Raw genomic sequence first — 22,977 nt, 5'->3', positions numbered from 1 at the left:
CCATTAAAGGTATTGCTTGTTTTTTGTCTCTTTTTCCATTTTGTCTTTCCATGTCTTTTTTCTGATTTCTCCTCCAATCATAGTAAGACATACAGGTGTTTAATACATTGGACAGACTTTATAAATAAACATCCACAATGTCAAGTGGGGGCTAAATGTTCCTGGTCCCCAGATTATCCTCTACTCCTCACCCAGATCTCCCCACCCCCTTCAGCCCACTGCCCCAGTGTGATTACCACACAAAAACAAACAGGAAAAACAAAAACAACAGCAACCCTCACAAAGTACAAAAACACATTAAAAATAAGTTACATAAAGAAACAAAACTACAAGCATACATACATTTAAAGTAGAAATTATCAAGTGCCTGATCAGCAACAGGTTTAATGTGGATCCCCTCTGATGATTAGATAAGATATTATAAATCCACTCTCATTGGTTTCAGACAAGAACGAAATTTGGACAATTAATACAAAATACATTTTTATTCACATTTTCAATATTATTTTTTCATTGGTTTTTATAGTAGACCGGCAATACAGTTCAGTTCAACACAGGTACAAAAGGGAAATACAAAATATGAATAATAAATTATACAAATAAAAAACAATAATTTATGGATTTAAATATAATAAATAGACTGACAGGGTCCCACATGATTGTATTCAAGCTTTATAAACTGGTAAGGGCGTAGATTCTGAAATGAGTCTGGATGGTCAGTACATCTGTGCTGCAAGGATATCCAATCTTTGCAGATGACGTTTTGTCTCTTTCCTGATGAGCTCCCACGCCTGTGCACTGTAGTTCTGAAAAACACAGAACATTTGAAATATTAGTGGGGTGAACTTTCTTGGCGAAATAATGACCATGTTGTCTTGAACAACAAAGAAAGGACTGGTGCCGTATGTATTAAGCTTCTCAGAGAAGGAGTGCTGATTTAGGATCAGTTTTGTATTTTAGATCACTATAAGGACAGAGGAGACCTGATACTAGATCAGCACTTCTCTGAGATGCTTGATACATATGTCCCCAAAACCCACTTTTTTTTAAATGAACACTGCTACTGTTTAGCCTAGCCTAGTTTATATTCATTTGATTACATGTATTAAACACGTTTCCATACGAAACCAAACTCACCATTTTTCTCAGAACATTCTTATTCAACTTCTTGAAGTAGCGTTTCAGTCTCCTCTCAGGTTTCATGGCAGGTGATACCTGTTGGACAAAATTAAACAAAACATTAGCATCATACAGATGTAGGATCTTCACTTGATCACTTTTTTTCAGAGAATTTTCCTGCACGGCAGGAAATGGAACCTTAATGTGTATTCAATGTTTGAAAAGGAGTCTAAAGATTGTAATTTCCACTTTAAAATATCAAACTTGATTTGCTATAATGAAAAATGTATCAAAGCATACAAAAAAATGTCCATTAATTATAATCCACAATAATTTACATTTCTCAGTGCTGCAGTATTATTTATGTGATGTCGCAAACTGGCTCAAAATCTGTAATAACCCATATACAGTGCGTTCGGAAAGTATTCAGACCCCTTCCCTTTTTCCACATTTTGTTAAGTTACAGCTTTACTCTAAAATGGATTAAAGAAAAATAAATCCTCATCAATCAACACATAATACCCAATAATGACAATGCAACAATAGAAACACCTTATTTACAAATGAATTCAGACCCTTTGCTATGAGACTCATAAATCACCTCAGGTGCATCCTGTTTTCATTGATCATCCTTGAGATGTTTCTACACCTTGATTGGAGTCCACCTGTGGTAAAATCAACTGATTGGACATGATTTGGAAAGGCACAAACCTGTATATTTAAGGTCCTACAGTTGACAGTGCATGTCAGAGCAAAAACCAGGCCATGAAGTTGAGGAAATTGTCCGTAGAGCTCTGAGACAAGATTGTGTCGAGGCAGAGATCTGGGAAAGGGTACCAAAATATTTCTGCAGCACTGAAGGTCCCCAAGAAAACAGTGGCCTCCATCATTCTTAAATGGAAGAAATTTGTAACCACCAAGACTCTTCCTAGAGCTGGCCGCCTGGCTAAACTGAGCAATCGGGGGAGAAAGGCCCTGGTCAGGGAGGGGACCAAGAACCCGATGGTCACTCTGACAGAGCTCCAGATTTCCTCTGTGGGGATGGGAGAGCCTTCCAGAAAGACAACCATCTCTGCAGTACTCCACCGATCAGGCCTTTAAGGTAGAGTGGCCAAACGTAAGCCACTCCTCGGTAAAAGGCACAAATTGCTTCCCACTTGGAGTTTGCCAAAAGGCACCTAAAGGACTCTCAGACCATGAGAAACAAGTGTCTCTGGTCTTATGAAACCTATTTGGCCTGAATGCCAAGCATCACATCTGGAGGAAACCTTGCACCATCCCTACGGTTAAGCATGGTGGTGGCAGCATCATGTTGTGGGGATGTTTTTCATTGGCAGGGACTGGGAGACTAGTCAGGATCGAGGGAAAGATGAACGGAGCAAAGTACAGAGACATCCTTGATGAAAAAATGCTCCAGAGCGCACAGGACCTCAAACTGGAGCAAAGGTTCACATTCCAACAGGACAATGACCCTAAGCATACAGCCAAGACAACGCAGGAGTGGCTTTGGGACAAGTCTCTGAATGTCCTTGAGTGGCCCAGCCAGAGCCCGGACTTGACCTGATCGAACATCACTGGAGAGACCTGAAAATAGCAGTGTAGCGACGCTCCCTATCCAACCTGACAGATGTTGAGAGGATCTGCAGAGAAGAATGGCAGAAACTCCCCAAATACAGATGTGCCAAGCTTGTAGCGTTATACCCAAAAAGACTCAAGGCTGTAATCACTGCCAAATGTGCTTCAACAAAGTACTGAGTAAAGGGTCTGAATACTTATATATTTCAGTTTTTTATTGTTAATACATTTAGCAAAAATGTCTAAAACACGGTTTTTGCTTTGTCATTATGGGGTATTGTGTGTAGATTGATGAGGGGGAAAATCTATTTAATCAATTATAGAAAAAGGCTGTAACGTAACAAAATGTGGAAAATGTCAAGGGGTTGAATACTTTATATGTACTTTATAAGTAGATTTCTCCACTTGTAGTGGAGTAGACTACTCCTAAACCAGGGCTCTCCAACCCTGTTCCTGGAGAACTACCTTCCTGTAGGTTTTCACTCTAACTCTAATCTACCACACCTGGTTAATTAGCTGGTTGATAAACTGAATCAGGTTAGTTACAACTGGAGTTGGAGTGAAAACCTACAGGAGGATAACTCTCCATGAACGGGGTTGGAGAGCCCTGACCTAAACAGGGATTATACTTTAAATAGACCAATTACTTACACAGGAATTAAGGTTCTCCAATTGGCGTTCTAGAATGTTGAGGAAATCGTCCAGGTTTTTCTTGTCCCAGGTGACAGATTTCATATTCCCATCAAACAGATTTATGATTTGATAGATGGTGTCTTTCAGGAACCTGACTTTGTCCTCAAACTACACAGGAAGATATAAAAAGAAGATTAGAAACAGTATAGGCTTTGGTTATGGCATCAATATAACATTGGGTCAAGACCGCCATACCAAAGCATATCAGAACATAATAAGTCATAATTCTAGTCTTTACCTCGGCATCATCTATGTGTCTGTAAAGTGATGTTGGGAAAAAGACTGGGGCATTCTGCTTTGTGATATCTCCTCCCTGGAAAACAATCAATATAGTATGTTAAGTCACGTGTCAAATACTTCAAGACCAATCAAGACTGACATAAAGTATAACTTATACTGCAAGTACAGTAGGCCTAATGTAGATATACTCTCTTGATCGCTGCCATTATAGCCTTAGTGCCCTTTTACTATGTATATTCAAATATAGGTTAACAGTTTTCTAACACAGATGCTAAACATGAAACATATGACTATTTTACTTGGTTGGTTGTTTTGCTGTCCTTAATACATGCATTCAGTCTCCTCTTACAGTGTGCTGATAACTCACCATCTGGTCCAGCAGGGAAAGGTATTCTGAGCTCAAGTGACCGTAGTGGTGTCGGATCCAGTCACAGCAATGACACACGCTCTGCATACTGCAAATAATAAGACAAATACACGTCCAACTCTGCATTGTATACATTGTAAATAGCAGTTTGTTTCGCTGTTAGTTTTCCAGATGAGTTTGAACATCTTGGCTGTGTTAAGTAGTTTTATGTGGAATTAGGAAAGAGAAAACTGTATGGAGAATTTCCCCTGATCAACCTACCGGAGGAGGGAACTTTCATTTTCCAGACTAGCACATGCAGCAGTATGAATTCCATGCCTGCTCCTTCTCCTGGACGAACAAATCACAGTAAATCTATACACATTCTCCTTTAAATCAGCTTTACATTATAGTTGAACCACAAGATAAGATTATTCCATTTAGATATCGGCTAGACTATTACTATAGCGAGGAAAGACTATTCGCGAGCTTTGCTTTCAACTGCTAATAACTTCGCGTGAACCGATAAAATAAGTCTGATAACAAAATCGTCGAAGTCGAAATAAAACCCACACTTCTTAATTAAGAAATGTAGCCATATAAGACATTCATTTAGCGGGTTTCGTTCAAAGTTAGTCCGAAATATTGTTCCGTAGTCTTCTGCTGTTGCGCTACAAATGAAAAGTGAATGGGAGACGTCGCTTCACTACCCATATCTCTCAACTTTCATTTTCACAATGACGTAACCAACTTTCACCCTACTGTTGTCTGCTGGTGATGCAACGTTGACAAGCAACGACAACATGATTTGTTGGAACTTTCTATTTGTCGTTTATTTTACAAGGGGAAAATGAAAAAGAATGTGACAAAAGTTCCTTGGTATAGGCTACGATATCAGGGATATTTTCCCTACAGTGTCAATAGTTTTGACAGGGCTGTGTGTGTGTGTGTGTGTGTGTGTGTGTGTGTGTGTTTGTCATAGTGTTGTGCACGTTTTTGACTATACAAGGTCAAATCTTGGCATTGGTTTATTGCTGCCCTTTTCTATATTATATTGGGATTAATTCATAATGTACAAGGCCTGTTCAAATATACAAAATCATATACTGTAGGGGAGTGGTCACCAAAACTGTCTGCACAGTCCTGGAGACCAGAAGGAGGAGGTGCAGGCTTTTGTTCCAACCCAGTACAAACACAGCTGTTCCATCAGGGTCTTGATAAGATGTCAAAGGTTGTTTCATATTGACATGTCATGTTGTAGGCAAAAATTTCAGATGTAGCCTAATTATTCTGCTGCAGTTATTCATAAAGCGTCTCGGAGTAGGAGTGGTGATCTAGGATCAGGACCCACTCTATCCATTCATTATAATCTATGAGGCAAAACTGATCCAATATCAGCAACACAACTCTCTGAGATACTTAATAAATACGGGCCTTGGTTTTATTTGATATAGCCTTAGTGTAGGCCTTATGTATTACATTTTTTTTCTTCTATTGGAGACCAGCCATGAGGATGAATCATAAGAGTGACACTTGAAACGTGATTTCAAAAAGTTCAGAGAGCTATATTTCCCATTATATATCATACATTTATTGCCTATAGTTTTACAGGCATGGCAACAACATTAGCAACAGGGCTGCAGCCACAACACAGGACAACTGAATCTTTGACCTTGTGGCAACGTCCAATGTGCTGAAGTGGCTGACGTCTTCATGTGTTTTAGCGCTAGTAGAGATACATGTCAATGGTGCTGAAACGTCTTATGTCACATGACACGTCTGCGGTGGAAGCATTTTGGGGTTTTCCAAGCTGTTTTATACAAGTTGTGTGATGTAATCAGTTTCCCCTGAGTCTTCTCCCCAGTAATCATAGACACTTTTGCCTGAGGTATCGAATTGGTTAGGGAATATGTAGTTTGAAGAGCGTTTGCACATTGGTAAGATGTCGCCAAGATATCATAATAGAATGTTGATGTCTAGCCGACATATAAAGGATGTAGAAGTGTAGAATTTAGAATGTGTAAGACGTCAATGAGCAAACAATGTCTAAACTGCATCATCCCAATGTACAGTTGAAGTCGGAAGATTACATACACCTTAGCCAAATACATTTAACCTCTCTGCTGCGGGACACACTATTCAACAGCCAGTGAAATAGCAGGGCGGCAAATTCAAAACAACAAAAGTTTCATAATTCAAATTTCTCAAACATACAACTATTATATCCCATTTTAACCTGTTGAGGACCCCTTCGAGATAGGATCCTGGGGATAGGGGGCAGTATTGAGAATTTTGAAAAAATATGTGCCCATTTTTAACTGCCTCCTACACCAACTCAGAAGCTAGGATATGCATATTATTACCAGATTTGGATAGAAAACACTCTGAATTTTCTAAAACTGTTTGAATGGTGTCTGTAAGTATAACAAAACTCATATGGCAGGCAAAAACCTGAGAAAAACCAAATAATTTTGTGGCTGTACTATTTTTCGAGTCATTGCTAATAGATCACACAGTGACAAAGGATTAATTTCGCACTTCCTACGGCTTCCACTAGATGTCAACGATCTTTATAAAGTTGTTTGAAGCGTCTATGATGAACAGAGACCGGATGACAAGGAAGAGAAGTTGACGTCCCTGGGATGTCGTCACTTCATTATTGCTCGCACCTGCGCATTCATGTGAGTTCATGTGAGGCGAGACATTCTTCAAAAATGTTTTTCAAGACACAGGAGAGGTCGGGTTGAAACATTACTGATGTTTCACGTTAAAAATGGCTCTAAAGATTGATGCTAAACAACGTTTGACATGTTTGAACGAACGTAAATAGATAAAAAAATGTACTTTTCGTCGTGACTTTCCCCCCCCCCGCCCTACTTTTGAGTAGCCTACCGAAGCCTAACAACTTGGAGTTATTTGGACATCAATTATGAACTTTGTCAAATGAAACCACATTTGTTGTGGACCTGGGATTCCTGGAAGTGCCAATGGATGAAGATAATCAAAGGTAAGGGATTATTGACAATAGTATTATTGATATTAGATGGTTACAAGATGGTGCTAACCTGTATATCCTAGCCTATTGTTCTTAGCACAGCACCCTGTTTATTGCAAAGTGTGATTTCCCAGTAAAGTTATTTTGAAATCTGGCAATGCAGTAGCATTTACGAAATGTTAAACTATAATTATTTGAATGACAATATTATAATTTACCAATGTTTTCGAATAGTAATTTTGTAAATTGTAACGTTGATTGACTGGAAGCATTTGAGGGGAAAAAAATTCAGAATTTCACCGCTACTGTAAAATGCTGTTTTTGGATATAAATATGAACTTGATGGAACAAAAAATGCATGTATTGTATAACATAATGTCCTAGGAGTGTCATCTGAGGAAGATTGTCAAAGGTTAGTGCATAATTTTAGCTGGTTATCTGCTTTTGGTGACGCCTGTCTTTGAATTGACAAAACATTACACACAGCTATTTTCAATGTACTCTCCAAACATAACCTAACTTTATGCTTTCGACGTAAAGCCTCTTTGAAATCGGACAATGTGGTTGGATTTAGGAGATGTTTATCTTTCAAATGGTGAAAAATAGTTGATTGTTTGAGAAATTGAAATTATTAGATTCTTGCAGTTTTGAATTTCCCGCCATGGTCTCTTGACAATAAATCCCAATACCGGGATCAGATCCCCAAGATTAACTTGTTATGGATAGGGGGCAGTATTTTCACGGCCGGATAAAAAACGTACCCGATTTAATCTGGTTATTACTCCTGCCCAGAAACTAGAATATGCATATAATTAGTAGCTTTGGATAGGAAACACTCCAAAGTTTCTAAAACTGTTTGAATGGTGTCTGTGAGTATAACAGAACTCAAATGGCAGGCCAAAACCTGAGAAGATTCTGTACAGGAAGTACCCTGTCTGACCATTTCTTGGCCTTCTTTGTCATCTCTATCCAAAACAAAGGATCTCTGCTGTAAAGTGACACTTTCTAAGGCTCCCATAGGCTCTCAGAAGGCGCCAGAACGTTGAATGATGACTTTGCAGCCCATGGCTGAAAAACAGTAGCGCATTTGGATAGAGGTCGATCTGAGAACAATGAGACGGGTGTGCGCGTGCACGTGAAGAGTCCATTTTAGATTATCAGTCTTTGAACGAAAACAACGACTCCCGGTCGGAATATTATCGCTATTTTACGAGAAAAATTGCATAAAAATGTATTTTAAACAGCGTTTGACCTGCTTCGAAGTACGGTAATGGAATATTTTGAAATGTTTTGTCACGATACGCGTCCGCGCTTCACCCTCGTTACCCTTCGGATAGTGTCTTGAACGCACAAACAAAACGCCGCTACTTGGATATAACTATGGATTATTTGGAACCAAACCAACATTTGTTGTTGAAGTAGAAGTCCTGGGAGTGCATTCTGACGAAGAACAGCAAAGGTAATCCAATTTTTATTATAGTAAATCTGAGTTTGGTGAGTACCAAACTTGGTAGGTGTCAAAATAGCTAGCCCGTGATGGCGAGCTATCTACTCAGAATATTGCAAAATGTGCTTTCACCGAAAAGCTATTTTAAAATCGGACACCGCGATTGCATAAAGGAGTTCTGTATCTATAATTCTTAAAATAATTGTTATGTTTTTTGTGAGCGTTTATCGTGAGTAATTTAGTAAATTCAACAGAAGTGTTTGGTGGGAATGCTGGTTCTGAACGTCACATGCTAATGTAAAAAGCTGGTTTTTGATATAAATATGAACTTGATTGAACAAAACATGCATGTATTGTATAACATAATGTCCTAGGAGTGTCATCTGATGAAGATCATCAAAGGTTAGTGCTGCATTTAGCTGTGGTTTTGTTTTTTGTGACATTATATGCTAGTTTGAAAAATGGGTGTGTGATTATTTCTGGCTGGGTACTCTCTTGACATAATCTAATGTTTTGCTTTCGTTGTAAAGCCTTTTTGAAATCGGACAGTGTGGTTAGATAAAGGAGAGCCTTGTCTTTAAAATGCTGTAAAATAGTCATATGTTTGAAAAATGGAAGTTTTCGGATTTTCAAGGAGTTTGTATTTCGCGCCACGCCCAATCATTGGATATTGGAGCGGTGTTCTGCTAGCGGAACGTCTAGATGTAAGAGGTTAACGGGATCATTTGACAAAATAGCATGTCGCAAAATTCAAAACAACAAAAATCTTATAATTTCAATTTCTCAAACATACGACTATTTTACACCATTTTAAAGATACACTTCTCGTTAATGCAACCACATTGTCCGATTTCAAAAAGGCTTTACAGCGAAAGGAAAGCATTACATTATGTTAGGACACCACCTAAACAAGAAAAGCCACACAGCCATTTTCCTAGCAAGGAGAGGCGTCACAAAAACCCGAAATACAGCTAAAATTAAGCACTAATCTTTGACGATCTTCATCAGATGACACTCATAGGACATCATGTTACACAATACATGTATGTTTTGTTTGATCAAGTTCATATTTATATCCAAAAACAGCATTTTACATTGGCGCGTGATGTTCAGAAAATGTTTAGCCTCCAAAACTCCCGGTAAATGAGCACAATGAGCACACATATTACAGAAATACTCATCATAAACGTTGACAAATTATGTAACAATTATTTTAAGAATTATAGATATACTTCTTTTTAATGCAACCGCTGTGTCAGATTACAAAATAACTTTACAGAGAATGCACATTGTTCAATATTCTGAGTACATAGCTCAAACCATCAATGCAAACTATACAGTTATCCACGAAGTCATAGGGTCAACAAAACTCTAAAATAGTGTTAGAAATCTTTTCTAACACTATTTTAGGATGGTCGGGCCACTCTGGCGGACCCGGAGGACAGGCGGGCCACTCTGGCAGACCCGGAGGACAGGCGGGCCACTCTGGCAGACCAAGAGGACGGTCGGGCAACTCTGGCGGACCCGGAGGACAGGCGGGCCACTCTGGCGGACCCGGAGGACAGTCGGGCCACTCTTGCGGACCCGGAGGACAGTCGGGCCACTCTGGCGGACCCGGAGGACAGGCGGGCCACTCTGGCGGACCCGGAGGACAGGCGGGCCACTCTGGCGGACCCGGAGGACAGGCGGGCCACTCTGGCGGACCCGGAGGACAGGCGGGCCACTCTGGCGGACCCGGAGGACAGGCGGGCCACTCTGGCAGACCCGGAGGACAGGCGAGCCACTCTGGCAGACCCGGAGGACAGGCGGGCCACTCTGGCAGACCCGGAGGACAGGCGGGCCACTCTGGCAGACCCGGAGGACAGGCGGGCCACTCTGGCAGACCCGGAGGACAGGCGGGCCACTCTGGCAGACCCGGAGGACAGGCTGGCCACTCTGGCAGACCCGGAGGACAGGCGGGCCACTCTGGCAGACTCGGGCAGTCGGGCCACTCTGGCAGACCCGGGCAGTCGGGCCACTCTGGCAGACCCGGGCAGTCGGGCCACTCGGGCTGACACTGGCAGTCGGGCCACTCGGGCTGACCCTGGCAGTCGGGCCACTCGGGCTGACCCTGGCAGACGGACCGCTCTGGTGACTCTTGACTGGCGGACAGCTCTGGTGACTCTTGACTGGCGAGGCTGGGCTGACGCACTTGACGCCTGATTCGTGGGGCTGGTACCGGACGTGCCAGCCTGGAGACACGCACCTCCATGCTAGTGCGTATAGCGGGAAACACCGGACCGTAGAGGCGCACTGGCGGTCTTGACCGCAGGGTTGGCATCACCCCTTCCGGCTCGATGCTCACTTCGCCCTGGCACATGCGGGGCGCTGGTACTGTGCCTACAAGCCTGAAAATCCCAGGCCTCACCACAGCCACAACCCCAAAGCACGGGACCTGTCCAGTCTGTCTCTGCCCTACAAGGGTACGGGGAGCTGGCCTGGGGCTCCCATCTCGCCCCGCCAAACAGCCCTTGTGCCCCCCCCAAAAAAAAAACTTGGGGCTGCCTCTCGAGTTTACTAAACTCTTCCATAGCCCTGGAAACGCTCCTCCTTATCGCTGCCCACGTCCATCCTTCCTCCTCGTTCCTCTGCTGCTTGGTCCTGGTTTGGTGGGTAATTCTGTCACAACTGTCGTCATGGAGAGAAGAAGTGGACCAAAATGCAGCAGAGTTAGTGTTCGTCATCTTGAATTTAATAGAAAGAACACTATAACAAAAACAAACTGAGAAAACCGACAGCCAACAGTCCTGTCAGGTGCAACCACACTAAACAAGAAACAATTACCCACAACCCCAAAGAAAAACACACACTCCTATATAGGACTCCCAATCAAAGGCAACTCAACACACCTGCCTTCAATTGGGAATCCTAATCACCAACACAACCATTCACACACACAAAAACCCTGCCACATGCTGACCAAAACTAATCCAATTGCTCCCTCTGCTGGTCAGGATGTGACACACTTCCACAAGAAATGTTCATTTGTTCGATAAAGTCCATCATTTATGTCCAAATACCTCCGTTTTGTTGGCACGTCCAGAACACTATTCCAAAGGCACGAGGCGGGGGCGCAAATAAATAGACGAAAAGCTCAAAAGTTCCATTACCGTTTGTAGAAACATGTCAAACAATGTTTACAATCAATCTTTAGGGTATTTTTAACGTAAAAATGAAATAATTTTCCAACCGGACAATAGCGTATTCATTCCAGAAGAAAAAAAAGGAACGGCGCGCTCGCGGGCTCGCTAATCACCAAGTCCCTTGTCCTCAGACAGGCCACTGATTGACTGAGCTCCTATTTTCTGCCCAGTAACAGGAGAAGGATGAAAAAACTTTCTGAAGGCTGTTGGCAGCCAATGGAAGCCTTAGGAAGTGCAACATGACCCCTTAGACACTGTAGTTTCGATAGGGATTCAAAAGAAGAACTACAATTCTCAGATTTCCCACTTCCTGGTTGGATTTCTCTCAGGTTTTTGCCTGCCATATGAGTTCTGTTATACTCACAGACATCATTCAAACAGTTTTAGAAACTTCAGAGTGTTTATCCAAATCTACTAATAATATCCATATCCTACCTTCTGAGTCTGAGTAGGAGGCAGTTTAATTTGGGCACATTTTTTTCATCCAAACGTGAAAATACTGTCCCCTATCCCTAAGAGGTTTTAATCCATACATTGGCGTGTGATGTTCAGAACATGTTTTCCCACCAAAAACTTCCAGTGAATTTACAAAAATACTCATCATAAACGTTGACAAAATACATAACAATTATTTTAAGAATTACAGATGCAGAACTCCTTTATGCAATCGCTGTGTCAGATTTTAAAATAGCTTTTCGGCGAAAGCACATTTTTCAATATTCTGAGTACATAGCTCATCTATTTTGACAGTTCATCCAGCCGAGAAAATACTGCCCCCTATCCCAAACAAGTTTTAAGGCATCCATATAACATTGGGTCAAGACCGCCATTCCAAAGTATATCAGAACATGATAAGACAAAATTCTAGTTTTTTCCTCGGCATCATCTATGTGTCTGTAAAGTGATGTTGGGAAAAAGACTGGGGCATCCTGCTTTGTGATATCTCCTCCCTGGAAAACAACCAATATAGTACGTTAAGTCACGTGTCAAAAACTTCAAGACCAATCAAGACAGACATAAAGTATAACTTATACTGCAAGTACAGTAGGCCTAATGTAGATATACTCTCTTGATCGCTGTCATTATAGCCTTAGTGCCCTTTTACTATGTATATTCAAATATAGGTTAACAGTTTTCTAACACAGATGCTAAACATGAAACATATGACTATTTTACTTGGTTGGTTGTTTTGCTGTCCTTAATACATGCATTCAGTCTCCTCTTACAGTGTGCTGATAACTCACCATCTGGTCCAGCAGGGAAAGGTATTCTGAGCTCAAGTGACCGTAGTGGTGTCGGATCCAGTCACAGCAATGACACGCTCTGCATACTGCAAATAATAAGACAAATACACGTCCAACTCTGCATTGTATACATTGTAAATAGCAGTTTGTTTCGCTGTTAGTTTTCCAGATGAGTTTGAACATCTTGGCTGTGTTAAGTAGTTTTATGTGGAATTAGGAAAGAGAAAACTGTATGGAGAATTTCCCCTGATCAACCTACCGGAGGCGGGAACTTTCATTTTCCAGACTAGTACATGCAGCAGTATGAATTCCATGCCTGCTCCTTCTCCTGGACGAACACATCACAGTAAATCTATACACATTCTCCTTTAAATCTATACACATTCTCCTTTAAGATTATTCCATTTAGATATCGGCTAGACTATTGCTATAGCGAGGAAAGACTATTCGCGAGCTTTGCTTTCAACTGCTAATAACTTCGCGTGAACCGATAAAATAAGTCTGATAACAAAATCGTCGAAGTCAAAATAAAACCCAGTTGCAAATTCATAAAAAATAGTAATTCTATCCACATACTGTCCATAATGTCAATACATCCCAACACACACACACAGACACACAAGTAGTGTTTTCTTTGCAGCAATTCGACTGTGAAGGACTGATTCAGGCTGTCTCCCCTGAACACTTGATGTTGAGATGTGTCTGTTACTTGAACTCTGTGAAGCATTTATTTGGGCTACAATTTCTGAAGCTGGTAGCGCTAATGAACTTATCCTCTGCAGCAGAAGAAACTCTGGGTCTTCCTTTCCTGTGTCTGTCCTCATGAGAGCCAGTTTCATCATTGCGCTTGATGGTTTTTGCGACTGCACTTGAAGAAACGATCAAAGTTCTAGAAATTTCCCGCATTGACTGACATTCATGTCTTAAAGTAATGATGGACTGTCATTTCTCTTTGCTTATTTGAGCTTTTCCTGCCATAATATGGACTTTGTCTTTTAGCAAATAGTGCTATCTTCAGTATACCACCCCTACCTTGTCACAACACAACTGATTGGCTCAAACGCATTAAGAAGGAAAGAAATTCCACAAATTAACTTTTAACAAGGATCACCTGTTAAATTAAATGCATTCCAGGTGACTACCTCCTGAGGCTGGTTCAGAGAATGCCAAGAGTGTGCAAAGCTGTCAAGGCAAAGGGTGGATACTTTAAAGAAATATAAAATATATTTTGATTTGTTAACACTTTTTTTGGCTACTACATGATACCATATGTGTTATTTCATAGTTTTGATGTCTTCACTATTATTCTACAATGTAAAAAGTTGTCAAAAATAAAAGCCCTTAGGTGTGTCCAAACTTTTGACTGGTACTCTATATATATATACTCTGGACTCCGACATATTTCTATGTTTCTTATGTCCATTCTTTTACTTTTAGATTTGTGTGTATTGTTGTGTATTGTCAGATATTACTGCAGTGGTAGAGCTAGAAATACAAGCATATCGCTAAACCCGTTAAAACATCTGCTAAATGTGTGTATGCGGTAAATTACAATTTATGTGATTAAAAACGATTACAGCTGTATAGGACACATTTATTTAATGAAAATATATTTCATTAGTACAATAACAAAAAATTCATATCAGGTTGCATTAAATAAATACAGTATGCAATGGCCTTCATAACAGCAACAACAACAAAAAATGCACGAAAACATTGTTACATTAGGCTATGTATAGCCCAAGTCAATCAAATAATCAGTATAAAAAATGATTTACTCCACAGAGTTGTGAATACATTACTACACAATAAATAAATACGTCCAAAAAGAAAAAAGTAAACGTGTAAATAAATAGTTGAATAAATACATACATAAATAAACAATATGTACACAACACACACATAACGCTCATTGGCTACTTAATGTTGTGTCTAGTCTTTGTAGGTGTGCCAGCACCACTGTCCTGATGTCTTCCCAGCCGCTTGCGCTGTATTCCTGCATAAATGAAATACACTTGTTAAGATTTGAGAATAGACACATGTTGTATCATCACATAAATACATCCAGATTTGGTGAATATACTCTCTTTGTAAGATAAATGGATCAACCTACCTCGTGTTTCAAGTAATTTTTCATGAACTTGAAGTGAAGGCTCATCTTTTTGTTCACTCTTTTGACAGATTTTGATAGTCTAGTTTTCATAGCCTTTACCTGTTAGAACAAAATACAAATAATTCATTTAATATTATGATTTGATTAACATGTAACCACTTACATTATAATCTAGTAGGATAGTATAATGTTTTTCCTTTTTGCATTAATGTTTAAGAGGTGAAAATCACAAATGACATACGCATTGGTCCAGCTCCGAGGTCTGTCGATAGAGGTCATTCATAAACTTGTCAACTCCTTTCTGGTCCCAGGCGGTGGACTCATATTTACCACTGCTGTACAATTTCTTTATAGCGTTCAGAGTATGCGAAATGAAGGCCATCTGTTCCTCAGCCTAGAAGAAGAGTGAATTGTATTAGTATATGCCTTGTGAATTGATGGAAAATATCAGAAAATTTGAGCAAATTGTATATTCGTTATAACCTAATTATATACAGTGCATTCGGGAAGTGTTCAGAATCCTTCACTATCTGCACATTTTGTTACGTTACAGCCTCCTTTTGAAATTGAATAAATATGATTTCTCTCATCAATCTACACACAATAACCCATAATGACCAAGCCAAAACATGTTATTCGACATTTCGGCTAACTTATTAAAAGCAAAAGACTGTTTTTGCCATTTTAGAAATGATCTGTAACGTAATAAAATGTGGAAAAGGTGAAAGGGTCTGAATACTTTCCGAATTCAGTGTTTATTCCAATCTCAGAAAGAAAGGTTATGGATAGAACAAAACCATTTTTATGCATATTTCTTACCTTGAAATTATTGACTTGTCTGTATTGTTTGTCAGGGAAAGTGATCTGAGGATCTCGAGAGACTTCATGACCCTGAGATGCCAAAAAATGTAAACAAAAATTGCATTATTATTACTGTACCAAAAGGAGTCAGGTAATTTAAATGAATCGTAGCAGCTCATGAAATGTTGAAAAGATGACAAGAGCTCAATGACCAGGAAGTGAATAAACATGACCCTATATCCTACCATTTTCTGAAGCATCGTTATGGTGTTGTTGCTGAACACTTGGAACATGCTCGGAGACCGAGGCAGTGTCCTCATCCACGTGCATCCGATGGTTTTATTCCAGGTGCAAATCGTCATGACCAAGCACATCCAAAAGCTGATTGAACCCATTATAGCGTAGGTAAACTGTAGTTCTCGTTCTGTCCGCAATCAACGTTAATGCCCTTCCGAAAGATAGCCTACTTCGTCTAATTCCGACAAAAGTAAGTCTTCCGCAACGGATAAAGAGATAACGTGTTCTTCCTGACTGATCAATTTCTAGAATACACAAGTTCTGCCATGCTCCAACCTGTGTCGATCCTTTATACAAAGAGTCTGCAAGGTATTCCAAAAGTGAAAGGTGGAAGTTCCCTTACACTTTCATACCTGAGTGTTGTTTTACGTCTGGAGAAAATGCAGGGAAAGGACAGGTGTATCGCTCGAAGAATTGTTACATCTTGAGTTATTTGCTGTTTTATCTTGAAATATTGGCCTTTCAACCAGGATATTTTTTATAAAAAATAAACATGTGAATCCATCGGACTATGGCCTAAATAAATATCACCATATAGAAACATTATTGTTTTTCCTTTCACTTCGAAAACCACAGTATTTAATGTTTGAAAACGCAACACCTTTTCATTTGCACACAGCAACTTTGGTGTCAACTACGTTGTAACCACCTGCTTAAAGGGTAATTGTGTTTTGTGGACCTCAACTGCTTATGTAAGATACAGATCAACCTTGTATGGGTTGTATGAATTACACACTCAACATGACTTTATAACGTTTTAGAAACAGGTTTGGGTGGTCTGAAATATTTTGGTAGACACCCTTCTATATGCTCCCGGATTTCAGAATAAGACACTGGTATCCTATGAAGTGCACAGACAGTATAGACCTTGGGAATACTGCTTCAATTGGAGCCTATATTGCGGGGGCTTTTGAATCTGGGCCTATAGGCATGTATGTGTAAGATAGGTCTATCACGTAGATCATCTGTCAAAGTATTCAATATTCTTGTCTTTAATGGACTTGTAAATACATATTTTATTTATTCATCCAGTTATGTAAGTTAATGGGACCTCTGAAACTATTACCTTTCCTCTCCAGAGACTGAAGAGTAGAGGCTTGGTTTGAAGAGCGATTGGTATAGTCCATTGAACTAATATTCAAATGATTATAATAATTATGTTGCATAATATCCAGTATATACTTTATATTATTAATAACTATACGAATAAACAATATTTTACAATGATATGATGCCACAGTCATATGATTTACTGTCTAAAAGTGTATTCTAAAGGCGTTTATTGTTTTTCATTTGAGATTACGTTGCTATGGAATTATGCGGAGTAATTTTACATTTAGGATAACATTTCATGGAGAAATTCGTCTTCATTCATCGGTTGATTCACATCACACATTTTTACAAAATTGCTAGCACAATTCTAACAAATATAAGCTGTGTGTGTGTGTGTGTGTGTGTGTTTATTCAAATTATATACAAACTCTTAGAAAAGGGTTCTATATAGAACCTTCAGGGGTGCCATATATGAAACAATCAATAAAACCCTTTTTGGTTCAATCTAGAACCTTTTTTCCTAAGAGTGCGTGGTAATTTGCTGCAACATGGAGGAATAACATAAACACATATGAGTGTCATAATTAATATATTTAACAAAATTACTTATAAAACATGTTTTAATAAACTTTTATGCAAAATGTAACGACAATATGCTACCATGACACGTGTTTTCTTGGCATTTTTTTATTTCTTCTGAAAATGTCTCAGGATGCCCTCTATTTCAACTCTCAAGGCCTCCCGTGCGCACTAACTGATTTTTCTTTAGACAGGCATAGATCAGGTGAGGTTAATAAATAATCCCTAACTCCTTAATATTTTGAGTATGGTCAAGTATGGTAATTCATCTCTAGATCGTGTATAAAAGCAACCAGACACTGCAAATATATCGCCATCCTTCCTAAATGAGCTGTGGGAGTGAATGGAAACTCAGGAATGTCACTATGAGGCTAAAGATGATTTTAAAATAGCTACAGTGTGTATTGGCTGAGCTGATAGAAATCTCTGCATGGATCAACACCATTGCATTCACTCCACATTACAGGCCTGAATGACAAAGTGAAAAGTTGTAAACCTATTCAAAAATAACTCATTCTAAAAAATCCATTCGGGTTGCAACATGGCTGTTAAGTAATATTGCAAGACAACATGACAAATTAATTAACTTTTGTGCCTAAACAAATTTCCCTCATTAAAATGCAAATCATTTTATAACATTTTTGACATGCGTTTTTCTGGATTTTTTTGTTGTTATTCTGTCTCTCACTGTTCAAATAAACCTACCATTAAAATTAAAGACTGATCATTTCTTTGTAAGTGGGCAAACGTACAAAATCAGCAGGGGATCAAATACTTTTTTCCCCCACTGTAAATCCCGCTATGCCCTCAGACGAACCATCATACAAGCAAAGCGTCAATACAGGATTAAGATTAAATCCTACTACACCGGCTCTGACGCTCGTCGGATGTGGCAGGGCTTGAAAACTATTATGGACAACAGAGGGAAACCCAGACCCGAGATGCCCAGTGACGAACTAAATGCCTTTTATGCTGCTTCGAGGCAAGCAACACCGAAGCATGTACTAGAGCACCAGCTGTTCTGGATGACTGTGTGATAATGCTCTCGGTAGCCGATGTGAGCAAGACCTTTAAACAGGTCAACATTGACAAAGCCGCGGGGCCAGACGGATTACCAGGACAGGTACTCAAAGCATGCGCGGAACAACTGGTAAGTGTCTTCAATGACATTTTCAACCTCTCCCTGACCGAGTGTGTAATAGCTACATGTTTCAAGTAGATCACCATAGTCCCTGTGCCCAAGGAAGCGAAGGTAACCTGCCTAAATGATTACCGCCCCGTAGCACTCACGTCGGGAGCCATGAAGTGCTTTGAACGGCTGGTCATGTCTCACATCTCGCATCCTCCCAGATACTCTAGACCCACTCCAATACGCATATCGCCCCAACAGATCCACAGATGACGCAATCTCAATCGCACTCCACACTGCTCTTTCCCACCTACAAAAAAGGACACCTATGTGAGAATGCTATTCACTGACTACAGCTCAGCGTTCAACACCATAGTGCCCACGAAGCTCATCACTAAGCTAAGGACCCTGGGACTAAACACCTCCCTCCGCACATCCCTCCGCAACTGGATCCTGGACTTCCTGATGGGCCTCCCCCAGGTGGTAAGGGTAGGCAACAAAACGTCTGTCACGCTGATCCTCAACACTGGGGCCCCTCAGGGGTGTGTACTTAGTCCCCTGCTGTACTCCCTGTTCACCCAAAAACTGCGTGGCCAAACACGACTCCAACACCAATATTAAGTTTGCTGATAACACAAAGTGGTTGGCCTGATCACCGACAACGATGAGACAGCCTATAGGGAGGAGGTCGGAGAACTGGCAGTGTGGTGCCAAGACAATAACCTCTCCCTCAATGTGAGCAAGACAAAGGGCTGATCATGGACTACAGGAAAAGGTGGGCCAAACAGGCTCCCATTAACATCTACGGGGCTGCAGTGGAGCGGGTCGACAGTTTCAAATTCCTTGGTGTCCACATCACCAGCAAACTATCATGTTTAAAACACTCAAAGACAGTCCTGAGAAGGGTACGACAAAACCTTTTCCCCCTCAAGAGACTGAAAAGATTTGGCATGGGTCCACAGAACCTCAAAAATGTCTACAGCTGCACCATCGAGAGCATTCTGACCGGTTGCATCACCGCCTGGTATGGCAACTGCTCGTTATCTAACCATAAGGCGCTACAGAGAGTAGTTGGTACGGCCCAGTACATCCCTGGGGCAAAGCTTCCTGCCGTCCGAGACCTATATGATAATAGGCAGTATCAAAGGAAAGCCCACAAAATTGTCCGAGACTCCAGTCACTCAAGTCATCGACTGCTTTCTCTGCTACCGGACAGCAAGTGGAACCAGAGCGCCAAGTCTAGGACCAAAAGGCTCCTTAACAGCTTCTACCCCCAAGCCATAAGACTGCTGAACAATTAATCAAATGGCCACCGTGCTATTTACATTGACACCCCCTCCTCCATTTGTTTTGTACACTGCTGCTACTCTCTGTTTAATATCTATGCATAGTCACTTCAGACCTACCTACATGTACACATTACTTCAACTAACCTGTACCCCTGGTACCGGTACCCCCTTATTGTTGTTTTATTGTGTTGCTTTTAATTATTTTTTACTTTTGTTTATTTGGTAAATATCTTCTTAACTCTTCTTGAACTGCACTGTTGGTTAAAGGACTTGTAAGTAAGCATTTCACGGTAAGGTCTACGCTTGTTGTATTCTGTGCATGTGACAAATAAAGTTTGATTTGATTTGAAATATCATACCCCATCTCCAAAAAGTGCAAACCTCGGCAGTTACTGTAATGCTGAGAGGTTAGCATGTCATGGGGGTATGATATTTGTGCGTCTTTAACTTTCTCACTAATCATTATTCACGATTCATTCAGGATTGCTGTAATCCTGTCAGATCCGGTCTGTTTGTTTGCCATGGTGCTGAAAGGTCTACTTCTTTTGCCTCCACTGCGGACGCATTTTAAAGGTTTCCCAGCCGTTTTACACAGGTTGTGTGATATCATCAGTGAGTCTTCAAGTTAAGACACAACAACACTGTGTGCCATTATCAGGACTATTTAAGGACATTTTTATTAGGCCTATATGTAAATATGTTAGATTGAAATAGATTTCAGCTGTTAGAGGTCACATTTATTTAATTAAAATGTATTTAATCCTTACAATAACAAAATCATGTTGCAATAATAAATACAGTATACAATGGCCTTCATAAATACAAAAATCACTGCATGAAAACATTGTTACATTTTCTACAGCCTAAAAATACCTAGCACATAATTCATTATTCAGTATAAAATGTGTTTTACTTCGCAGAGTTGTGATTACACATAATAAATAAATAAATAAATAAAACATATATAAAAAATAACCGTGTAAATAAATAGTTGAAAAAATAGACGTATAAATAAATCATCTCTACACACACGAGGCTCATTGGTTAGTCAATTGGTATCGTGACTAGTCTTAGCATGTGTGACATCACCATGTTCCTTATGTCTTCCCAGCCGCTTGCGCTGTATTCCTGCATGAACGAAACACACATGTCATATTTTAGAATAGACACATGTTGTGTCAACACATATGAATATATCCCTACTTGGTGAATGCCCTCTCTTGGTAAGACACATTGACCTACCTCGTGTTTCAAGTCATTCTTCAGGGATTTGAAGTGAAGGCTCATATCTTTGTTCACTCTTTTGACAGATGTTGATAGTCCAGGTTCTATAGTCTTTACCTGTTGGAACAAAATATAAAGTAATTCATGTTATATTATGATTCGTTTAAATCACATTATATGGCAATCTAAAATTATAGGATAATGTTTTCCTTTTTGCATTAATGTTAAGAGAAAATCACAAATCACATAGACTTACGCATTGGTCCAGCTCCGAGGTCTGGCGATGCAGACCAATCATAAACTCCTCAACTACTTTCTGGTCCCAGGCGGTGGAATCATATTTACCACTGCTGTACAATTTCTCTATAGCGTTCAGAGTTTGCGAAATGAAGACAATCCGGCCGTTATCCTAGAAGAGTGATTTGTATTAGTACATGCCTTATGAATATCAGAAAAGTATAGCAAATTGCGTATTCGTTAAAAACTAATTATATGGCCTAAACTCTTAGAAAAAACGTTGAACTAAAACCTTTTTTAAAATAGTGTAGGCTATGCATATGTCTTACCGTGAAATTATCGACTTGTCTGTATTGCTCGTTAGGGAAAGTGATCTGAGATTTCCGAGAGACCACATGACCCTGTGATGCCAAAAAATAGAAACAAATGATTGCAATATTATTATTGTATACATATAAGAGAAACTGAATCAAATGAAACACAGCAGCACATGAAATGTTGAACAGATGACAACTGCTCAATGACCAGGAACAACTAAATAAACATTACCCTATATCCTACCATTTTCTGAAGCATCGTTATGGTGCTGTTGCTGAGCACTTGGAACATGCTCGGAGACCGAGGCAGTGTCCTCATCCACGTGCATCCGATGGTTTTATTCCAGGTACAAATCGTCAGGATCAAGCACATCCAAAAGCTTATTGAACCCATTTTATCGTAGGTCTACTGTAGTTCTCTGTCTGTTCACTATCAACCGAGGTGCAAAATTAGGCACACTTCAGAAAGACAGCCTACACTTTGTAGAATTCCTAAAAAGAAGACGTTGTCCTCAAAGGATAAAGAGATAAAGTGTTCTTCCTGATCGATCCACTTCTCGAAATCCAGAGTTCTGTCATGCTCCAATCTGTGTCGATATTTTATACAAAGATGTTGAACGGTGTTCCGAAAGTGAAAGGTGGAAGTCCCAGTAGACAGGCGCTTTCATACCTGACAGTTTATCTTTCGGCCTGGAGACAACGCACGGAAAGGACAGGTGCATCTCTCGAAGACTTGTTAAAACCTTAACTCATTTCTTATTTTATTCTGAAATATTGGATTACCAACTAGGAACATGTTTGAGATGAAAAACATTTACTTGTGAATCCATTTTAGTCAGACGACAGCCTAAATTAATATGCATTTATTTGCAAACATTTCGTTGTCCTTTCACTTCGGAAACAAAAGCGTTTAAATCTCGTCTTCGCAATCGCAACACCTTTTTCATTTACACACGGAAACTATGGTATCCAACTACGTTGAAACCATGTCTGGACCTCAACTTCCTATTTAAAGATACATTTCAACGTTGTATGGGTTACATCAATTAAACACTCAACATTACTGTATTTCGTTTTAGAATCGGGTTTAAGTGGCC

General features: G+C 40.0%; 1 protein-coding gene and 1 long non-coding RNA gene across 3 annotated transcripts; both read right to left on the bottom strand.

The window, feature by feature from the left end:
* Window positions 1-468: 468 nt before the first annotated feature.
* Window positions 469-4,938, bottom strand: LOC115170963 (interferon a3-like). 2 transcript variants are annotated; one of them, XM_029727376.1, is made up of 6 exons: window positions 4,256-4,938; window positions 3,995-4,082; window positions 3,626-3,700; window positions 3,346-3,495; window positions 1,138-1,215; window positions 469-806 (listed from the first exon to the last, which is right to left on the bottom strand). In XM_029727376.1, the coding sequence occupies exons 2-6, from the start codon at window positions 4,079-4,081 to the stop codon at window positions 717-719; spliced, it is 480 nt and encodes a 159-aa protein (XP_029583236.1). In that variant the 5' UTR covers window position 4,082; window positions 4,256-4,938; the 3' UTR covers window positions 469-716. The 2 variants fall into 2 exon arrangements, with proteins under 2 accessions (XP_029583236.1, XP_029583235.1); XM_029727375.1 differs by lacking the exon at window positions 4,256-4,938 and having other exon boundaries at window positions 3,995-4,247.
* A 7,400-nt stretch (window positions 4,939-12,338) lies between these two features.
* On the bottom strand, window positions 12,339-13,118 carry LOC115170601 (uncharacterized). The gene is made up of 2 exons (XR_003871068.1): window positions 12,842-13,118; window positions 12,339-12,547 (listed from the first exon to the last, which is right to left on the bottom strand). It is a non-coding gene; the product is annotated as an uncharacterized LOC115170601 (long non-coding RNA).
* Window positions 13,119-22,977: the final 9,859 nt, after the last annotated feature.

Source organism: Salmo trutta, chromosome 32, assembly GCF_901001165.1.
Source record: "Salmo trutta chromosome 32, fSalTru1.1, whole genome shotgun sequence".
Classification (NCBI taxonomy): domain Eukaryota; kingdom Metazoa; phylum Chordata; class Actinopteri; order Salmoniformes; family Salmonidae; genus Salmo; species Salmo trutta.
This window is presented reverse-complemented; position numbering and strand designations above follow the sequence as displayed.